At 33.4% G+C, this 9,282-nt stretch overlaps 1 protein-coding gene across 9 annotated transcripts in view; it reads right to left on the reverse strand.

The window, feature by feature from the left end:
* The window catches only part of Cd36 (CD36 molecule), a 90,026-nt gene that overhangs the window by 25,805 nt on the left and 54,939 nt on the right, over positions 1 to 9,282 (reverse strand). For 7 of the 9 annotated variants that reach the window (XM_031380044.1, XM_031380043.1, XM_031380042.1 and 4 more), the window contains 2 exons: positions 2,614 to 2,707; positions 1,942 to 2,149 (listed from right to left, as the gene is read on the reverse strand). In XM_031380044.1, the coding sequence (XP_031235904.1) occupies positions 1,942 to 2,061 (120 nt within the window). In that variant the 5' untranslated portion in view covers positions 2,062 to 2,149; positions 2,614 to 2,707. The remainder of the gene's footprint in view (positions 1 to 1,941; positions 2,150 to 2,613; positions 2,708 to 9,282) is intronic. The other 2 variants (XM_031380046.1, XM_031380048.1) reach the window with 1 other exon arrangement.

Below are 9,282 nucleotides of genomic sequence, written 5' to 3' on the forward strand. Positions count from 1 at the left end.
CCTTTCCTTTCCTTTCCTTTCCTTTCCTTTCCTTTCCTTTCCTTTCCTTTCCTTTCCTTTTCTTTCCTGTTTTTTCTTGCCTCTGACTATGCACAAATTCTTGTAGTATACAACCTGTTCTTTTCTTTGGACATCCAACCCCTAAAAGGCAGCCTGCTGGTCTAGGTCTATAATTTCCCAGATCAAATCTATCTGAACTCTGACCTTTGAGTACAGAGTGATACTTGCATCAAGCCACTTGCCACATATCTATGCTTTGACTTCTACAAATATGTATTTCCATCAACAAGCCAACTGGACATCTTATGATAAATCCATATTTATTCCTTTCTTCCCTAATTTAATCTCTCTAAAATTCGAATGCATCCATACATCAATAATTTTTCCTTCAGCTTCCCCACTTCAGAACTTTTGCTATATAATAGACCTATAAACAAAGATATTTGTATTCTATAAAAACTATTTTTATTTCTCTTATACAAAGATTTGTGCAACAATGCTAATTCTTCTGTAGCTTTTGTGCCTTCACTTCCCAACCACATCCATTTAAAGATTATATTCTTTATTCAAGATTATACCATTTAATCTTTAATTTTTCCTAGTGACTAATTAAGACATAATTGACTTAATATCTTTCAAATCACAAAGCAATAACTTTTATTTGTGAATAAACTATATGTAAGGGTTTTTTATATTAATTCTATTAAATCCACGCTCCTGTGAATACGAATAGTGCTTGCTTATATCTTGAAGAAGGCGAAGTGGCCAAACATTAACACGTAGATGAGAGACTAAATTGTCTTGTCAGTAACAGAAGTTTCAGTTCAAATAAATACAACCAATCTGTTTCTCAGGTTCTCTGTTCTATAGTATAGATACTGTTTCTCAGGTTCTCCGTTCTATAGTATAGTTACTGTTATGTTTAGGTTGCTAGAATCAAAACAAATTTGGAAGGTGACCCCAGTGCTCCTGCATATGACATTTGGGCACTGTTAGTTGATAACTCTTCAAATGAACATGGGTACCTCTGGGCAGAGCGGCAACCTTTTCTCTCCACTTGACTTTGTTCTGGGTAGATTTCTTTTATTTGTAACCACTATTTCCAAACTGCTGAATATCTTTCAGGACCACAGCAGATAGGCTTCCCCTTAAAGTATCTTCAATTCACTAAAATTTCTTTGAATTTGAAGCTAATTACAATAAACTAGTGAAGGAGATGATTTTGTACATATCCATATATTTAAATCATTCCGATTTGATTTTAAGATCCAATTTATTGATGGTAGCCAAAATGCATCCTACAGAACATTTTCCTTGAAAGTTTAGCAAAGCCAAATCCTAAAGTGAGTAAATAGAGAGTATTTTTTAGTACTATTACAACTATTTAAATGAGCAGTTTAAATAGTTTTTCAGAGCTTCTCATTATATATTAAAAACTTATTAACATTCAAACCCATATATATATAGATAGATAGATAGATAGATAGATATAGATATACATATATGTGTGTGTGTGTGCATTTTTCATGATTAATTAAAATGCAAGTACTTTTATAATCATACCCATACAAAATACTTATTTGGATATTTCTATTCAAAAGCCTGCCAGTCTAATCTAGAAGGAAAGAAAATTATTTCTACTAAATTATATGACTATAACCTGCAGTCTTTACAAAATTTGATGTATTTAGGATTAGTAATGTATACTAGTCCAATTTACACTATGTTTATAAAAGTGTATGTGAGCTCATTTTGCATTACATTGTAATGTTTCCCACATACTTTCTTTATCTTGTGAGGTTACAGTGATTCACCCTTCTTACCTAAAACATAAAATTACCAGACACTATAAAACAAGCAAGCATCCAGAACAATAACACAGTAACAAAAGAGACACGGTAGAATTTAAGTGGTACAACAGATTCTCTCAGTCATTTTTACCCTTTTGATTGTCTTCTCAATAAGCATGTCTCCAACTGGCATGAGAATGCCTCCAAACACAGCCAGGACAGCACCAATGACAGCTCCAGCAATGAGCCCACAGTTCCGATCGCAGCCCATTCTCCTCGTGCAGCAAAATCAAGGTAGAGCACTGGTTTCTCGCCAACTCCCAGGTACAATCACAATGTTTTCTACGTGGCTGGTTCTACTATTAGAAAGAGGTCATAAAACAGAAGCTTATGTATCAACACAAAAAGATCAAAGTACAAAGAAATCATGCTACTGATATGATGATTTTGCCAAAGAATAATAAACAAAGCTTTTGTTTGTTTCACCACTCTGGTTTTCTAGGTCCTGTTCCTTCTTATTGTTCATAAAAATCCACCAGAAGCAGAAGTAATATCAGAGAGAATGCTTAGTTTTTAAACTTTCTGTTTTACATTTTTATTCTCGGGTGATTAATATACTACAATCTTATCTAGAGCCATATAAACATATTCTCATCCTAATACTCCTTACACAGCATGGCATGCTTTTTTATACCTTCACCCCCTATCTAGTTTCTCTACCCAAACAGAACACAGAGTGCTCTGCCAGGAATACTCCTGTAAGACAAATGTGCCTGGACTGATATGCCTTGTCTACTAACCCATGACAGTGGTGGTAACATACCTAATTCATGCATAAACAGCAATGTATGAGTTGTTTGAGAAATAATCTGTTGAGACTCAGAAAGGATCAGCACTTCAAATCATTTGTAAGCTACCTGTCAAAATAAAAAATGCAGAGAAAAACCACATTACCACAAAATTAATACTAGTATTTTCTTTAATGTAATCATAGCATTAAAGAAAATTCCACTTCTTTTCCAGCTTTTATGTTCATGCATGAAATTTTCTCCATACAGTGTGGAAAACATTCAAGAAACTTTTAGAAGTATATGGCTTCTAATTTCATTATCAATGATTTTGACAAAACACAGGTTGAAGAATTTGAAGATACAAATACATATTTTAAATAAATAAATATATATATTATAGTTGATTTTTGTTATTCTCAAAGATTCTTTTATGTATCCAACTGTAGTAGCATTAATATTTTCCTATGTAGAGATTCTTGTCAATGCTCTTCAATACAGTAGTATTGCTATTATGCACTCCATCCAGACAGTTTAATTTGTGATATCTTATTTTATGCAGGTAATACATAATATTGGAAGGAAGCAATTTACAGAACAACTGGATCCTGTTTGCAACAAAACTGATAGAATTGTGTCTTTTGATCAATACTTGAAGAGGACATTGGGCTTCAGTGACAGTTTTGTGATGGTGTTTTACCCTTCATGGGGTGGTGTATACCTGTGTTTTGTACTTTAGAACAGTTTTGTGTTACGTCAAAATGCCCATGGCCAAGAGGAACACAGATGTCAATAGAACCAAGAAAAGATAGGGCACACAGAGAGCATTTATAAAACACTCTGTGTACAACCATAAGCCTTTCCCAAAGATGGACAAGCACAAATGATCCAGACCCTTTCCTGGAAACTGTACTCCTTCTGTAACCCCTGGAGCTTCCCTTTACTTAGTCCTACTCCCTTCATGCAATTGGAAAGTCTGAGACTTTTCTTGAAACAATCTTTCAAGCACCCACAGAACTGCAGAGGGACTGGAATTCTGCCAACAGTAAAGGAAGAATCATACCCATGATATAGAAATGATAGCAGAGGGATCTAGCAGGCAGCACAAATAAAAGGTTGGAGTTGAAATAAAACGAGACATTTCTGCTTCCTTCTAAGAGGTAATAAAGAAGTACTCAGTCTCTCTATATCTTGACTTTTCTAATGTTTTAAAATAGGATCTAAAGTGAAAGTGGCAATTTCCTATGTAAGTAGCAGAAATGATATTCACACATTTTTGATTGTTTTCCAAGTTGTTGCCTGGGAGACCAAAAGGTAAGGCAACTATGATTACACAGCAAGGTTATAACCCAAAGACCTTTGTTCCTGACATACTTCATATCTGTCTAACACTTCTTAGAAAAGTTTAAGAGAAACTCTTTAAGAAAATATGGCCTGCCGGGCAGTGGTGGCACGTGCCTTTAATCCCAGCACTTGGGAGGGAGGCAAAGGCAGGAGGATTTCTGAGTTCAAGGCCAGCCTGGACTATAGAGTGAGATCCAGGACAGCCAGGGCTACACAGAGAAACACTGTCTCAAAAGCAAACAAACAAACAAACAAAAAAAAACAAACAAAAAAGAAAACAGAAAATGTGGCCCATGATCTTAGAACTGGAAATTCTGTGTATTACAGAAGCTTGGTAAATATAAATTAATTAGTTCTAAGTGAAAGCACCTAATGAGTTACTTCATTTGGAATGTTATTTAATGTCCATATGAACATCATTAAAATTATTTATTTGGGGCAGGGACATGACAAGTGCATAAGCACACGTGCTGCCAAGTCTAATATGTTGATTGGCATCTACAAGACAGATAGAAAATTAAACCCTGAAAGTTTAACACACACACATAAACACACACACACATTTAATAAATGCTATTTATTAATGTAATAATTATTAATTAATAATTATCATTAATCATTATTAATTTAATAATGCTAGAAATTATTTAGTAAAGTCATTTACAATTCTGACAAGTAGAATATAGAGTTACCTTAAAATTAGAATATTATTGCTTTTGAACTTGGTGTGCACATATTTGCCCCTTTTTCAAATCTGTATTACAATAAATATGAATCGTGAGTATGTGATTTCTAAATTTTTTCTTATTGAAGTATTCCTATGCGGGACAGCAAAAAGTTTCTACAAGAGTTATACTTTTCTAGTTATAATAACAGCATCTAGTGAAGCATCCAAAAAACAGAACTTGCTCTCCATTGCCAAGAAATGAACCATAGGACATGTACACCCGAATAAGGATGAGTAGGTAGAGGTGGGTATGGTCTCACTTATTTCTGCTTCAAACGGAAGTGAGAATATGCCCGTGTTTCCCTGATGTTGAGTCAGAATTCTTAGAAAACAAGGGTATCAAGCAATATACTTAGTTAGATTATGATGATAAACCTTAATATAAGCATTTATATAACATTCTTTCAACCATGTGCTGATAACTGACAGAGTGGAAGAAGTCAGCTTGTCCACTTATTCATATTTTTAATGCTTGATTCATTATCATTACATCATGTCATAATAAAGTTTCTGGGTTTGCCCCAAAATAGGAAAGATTTCTTTTTTAAGTAGGACTCACTGATTATCATTTAGTCCCTTAACATTATGAAGAAGGAGGGGTTTATAGTGTGATCATGCCTTTTGTTCTCATAGTACATGACATAAAACTGAGGCTGTTTTATTGACCTGAGGAGATAAATGCTCAGGTTAGCACATTCTAGCCAGCAGCTTGACTGACTGCCCATACTTATCTTAAAAAAAAAAAAAAAAAAAAAAAAAAAAAAAAAAAAAAAAAAAAGAAAAACCCAAAAAACAAAAACAAAACAAACAAACGAACAAAAAAACCACATAGTCTTTTTAACTACTTTCTGTCAATTTAGCTATTAAGGATTCCAAAATTTGGATCTGGGAAGATTACATTTTCTCAATAGCACAGCTGCTCATATTTTTACATTGTTATTTTATTTTCTAACTTAACATTAATTTTGCTAATATTAATTCTAGAGTGCAGGTATTATTTGCAATAAACTGTTTCCTTCTTAAAGGACTGAAATTTAGAAGGCAAAGAATAATCAGGACCAGAGAACTATTTGGACTAATCTAAAGGAGGAGAGGAAATAGGATGGCATGTTTTAAAATGTCACTAGGTACAAATCTGTCAGCTCTTATCCAGTGTATAAAATAGAACAGATTCCATTTTCAGAACCTTAGAGTGGATTCTATTTTCTTCAATGTCTTTAAAAGAAGCAGGGGAAGTGGTATTTTATTATTATTATTATTATTATTATTATTATTATTATTATTATTATTATCCTGGTGTCAGATCGGCAGAGTACTTCTATTATGAACTTTGAAACACAGGGCCCTTTCACTACATGGGAAACCTAGTAGAACCCAATAGATTGTGCAAAGTCTGAGGTAAGATGGATTATAAGCAGCCTCCCTGGTAAACAGGCCGAACAGTAGAGCAAATTCCTGGGAGGAATCTCTAATTACTCCCACATGTGTTTCAAACTGTGTTCCCTCAGAAACTCCACCTAGAAAAGATGTGGCCCACAGATAGCATATGCTGAGATGTGAACAGTGAATATGAAAATGTTTCAGAAACACACTGGGACATGGATTCTATCTTTTCTCCATCTATCAACAGCTAAAAAATTCTTATTCTACATAACATAGGAAACCAGGCCATAGAACTCTGTAAAAACTGTCATCTTTTCATACAGAATTTTCCTTTCTCAAGAAAAGAATAGTACCTACTCATGATAACCTAATTGTGGAAATACAACTTGGGGTAATTTAATGAATAACAGGTTAAATATGAGTACAGGGTTTTTTCAAAATTTATTATGTCCTTTTCACACATTTACCCTCCATCCTGTCATTGGTATTTACAAAGCCATGATTCTATAAAGACAACATATACATTTAAGCATAGACTAACAGGAAGGAATAAATGCAAGTTTATTTTACAGGTGCAATTGTTATCTCAGAGGCCTCCTGATGAATAACCTTATGCTTTCTTGTTCTTTCTGAATTCTGGTTGGCTGATTCAACTCAGCTTTTCTGGTCCAAACTCTTCCACACTGACTGATTCAAACTGGCTTCTTTCAGTTTCTAGCTGAATTTCTTTGCTTAGGCTCAAACTAACTCTTGCAAACAGTTCTAAATCTTCTGTCCCTTTGTCATTCTTTAGCTCCTTCTGTCTTCACCTACAACCTGTCTCTTTAAAACTATCCCAGTAAAACTGATTCTGAACTCTATGAACTGAACTGCCAAGAACGCCTCTTCACTGCAATGCCTCTCAACTCACTGACTCAATGGAACTGACTGACTAGAACTCAGAGGTCCACATGCCTCTGTCTCCTGAGTGCTGGAATTTAAAGACCCATGCCTGGAGCTAAGCATTTCTTCACCCTAAACTTGCTCTATCCCTGGATGGTCTTGAACTGCTTGAACCCAAGAGAGCTGCTTGTCTCCTGGGATTAAAGTGTCTGCATTCCAGCCAGATCACACAGACCTAGGAGGAATTTTGGATGGCTTGCTAGAGCAGCCATGTTGCTGGATTAAAATTCCTCTACAGGAAGGCGTTCAGTTATCTGGTAGTAATTGATCATGATGAAACAAAAGGCTTAAGGCCAATCTTTATAAAGTTATGTGTAGAAACAGAACTCTATTTAACTCTCTGGTTAAATAGCACACATGACTCAATGTTAAATACAAGCTCAGAGAAGAGTTAAAAAGGAGAAGACGAGAAGAATTATGATTTTGCTTTCAGCTGTGCCTCATAGGAGCTTTAAACCTTCACTTCAGAATTCGAGGGTCTGCAAAAGACTTATAAGTATCTTGACAAGATGACCTTCAAATTCTCATCCAATTAAAGTCATCAGAGTCCTCTGTCTTACTCATATGCCCATTTACATCCTAATAGATTATAAGTGGATAACATTTACAGTGAACAATAAATTAATAAACAGGTATATGTTTTACGTAATTAAACTTATCAAATTACAATAAAAACTTGTCTTAAGGATAACCTTATATAATTAATAAAGAGATTGTACTACACATATAATACCCCAAATCCTTCAAAGCTAAGCCTGTCTGTTAGGCTTAACTTAGAATTACTGTAAGTTTGAATTGATTCCTTTTGACACATTGGCTTAAACTTAACTGGAAATTCATTAACGAGCAACAAACCCAAAGAACATCTCATGGAGTATCCAAGAAGGATCACCTGCTTCCTAAACCTGAGAATCAAATTTTTATAACTTCTATAAACTGAGTCCGCACACTGTGAACAATGAATAGACCTAGGAATGAATTGGGTTCTGTCTGCTTCAACCTTGGAAATGAAGTAAGACCATATACATGACCCACTTGTAAAATATTTATAATCATTTAACCTAGGTAGCCTTAGTATTTCTTTCTTTACTCCAAACTCTACTATAGTTAGAATATTACTACAATGTTTTCACGGGTTAAAATCTGAGGTTAGGAAATATGTATTCAGTTGTGGATTTTTGCAAATTATTTTGTTATTCTATTTTCTCTGAGTTTGACACAGATTAAGAAAGATTACAAGTGTACACAATAAGAAGTTAAATTTTGCAAATAATGAGTTTGAAGTATTATGCAATATTATTTTAAACAACTATAATGTAGTAATAACTAATGTCTTATTGCCCAAAACCATAATTTGGAAAGCTGCAGTAAATGTGGTTATATAAAAATAATGTAAATATTTTCAAATTTCAGTAAAATCTGATTTGTATACATTGCATGTGTAATCATAAATTTTTGTTCAGTGGTGAAATAGCTACTCCATCAGACCATACACTTGAAAATTTTAACTATAATATCTTGGATTAAATCACAAAGTAGTAACATAACTAGTTCCTTCAGGAAATCAAAAGTAAAGTAGGCCAAAAATATTAAAATGATTCAAATTTAGGGAAAATAATCATAATTTTTGTTAAAGGTAAAAGCAGCAACAGTGACTTTCAAAATAAATTCCAAATTTTTCAGTACACTCTATATAAATACCCCACCCATTGTTAACTTTAATATTTCCCCCAGGCTAACCTGTTATCTGTTAATCTGAATTTGGCTTATTGTTCTAGTTCAATAACGATTTTAGTAGAAAGGGTTTTCTACATTGTTCATTTATATAGTCTAAAAGACTCTTGGGAAATCAACTAGTAAAATTTTTGAGGGTTTTATTTTTATTTATTTACAAAGCAATGTCTATAGCAAAGGTTCTCTTAGATTTCCAGAAGACAATGCCAACTTAAAATTATTTTGAAAGGACTGGAAAGTCCTAGGATCCTTACATCTTCAAAAACATTTCAAATTTATTATAAAAAAGTATACCATTTATAGTTTCTTAGATAATAATAATAATTAAATAGTTAATTTATCTAAAATGTGTTATCTTTTATCCCAAAATTATGATTTAGGAAAATAACTTACTAATATTTGAAACAATTTTTTTTTTACATTTTCAAAGGCATTAATTTTTTTCATTTTTATATTTAACTAGTAAAATAATTCACACTAATTAAATTTAAGGTCATCATTTGAAATAATCCACTACTTTGGGAAGTAAAATATCTTGGTTCATGCTGGGCAGTGGTGGCACATGCCTTTAATC

This window comes from Mastomys coucha, unplaced genomic scaffold (genome assembly GCF_008632895.1).
Source record: "Mastomys coucha isolate ucsf_1 unplaced genomic scaffold, UCSF_Mcou_1 pScaffold19, whole genome shotgun sequence".
Taxonomy (NCBI): Eukaryota; Metazoa; Chordata; class Mammalia; order Rodentia; family Muridae; genus Mastomys; species Mastomys coucha.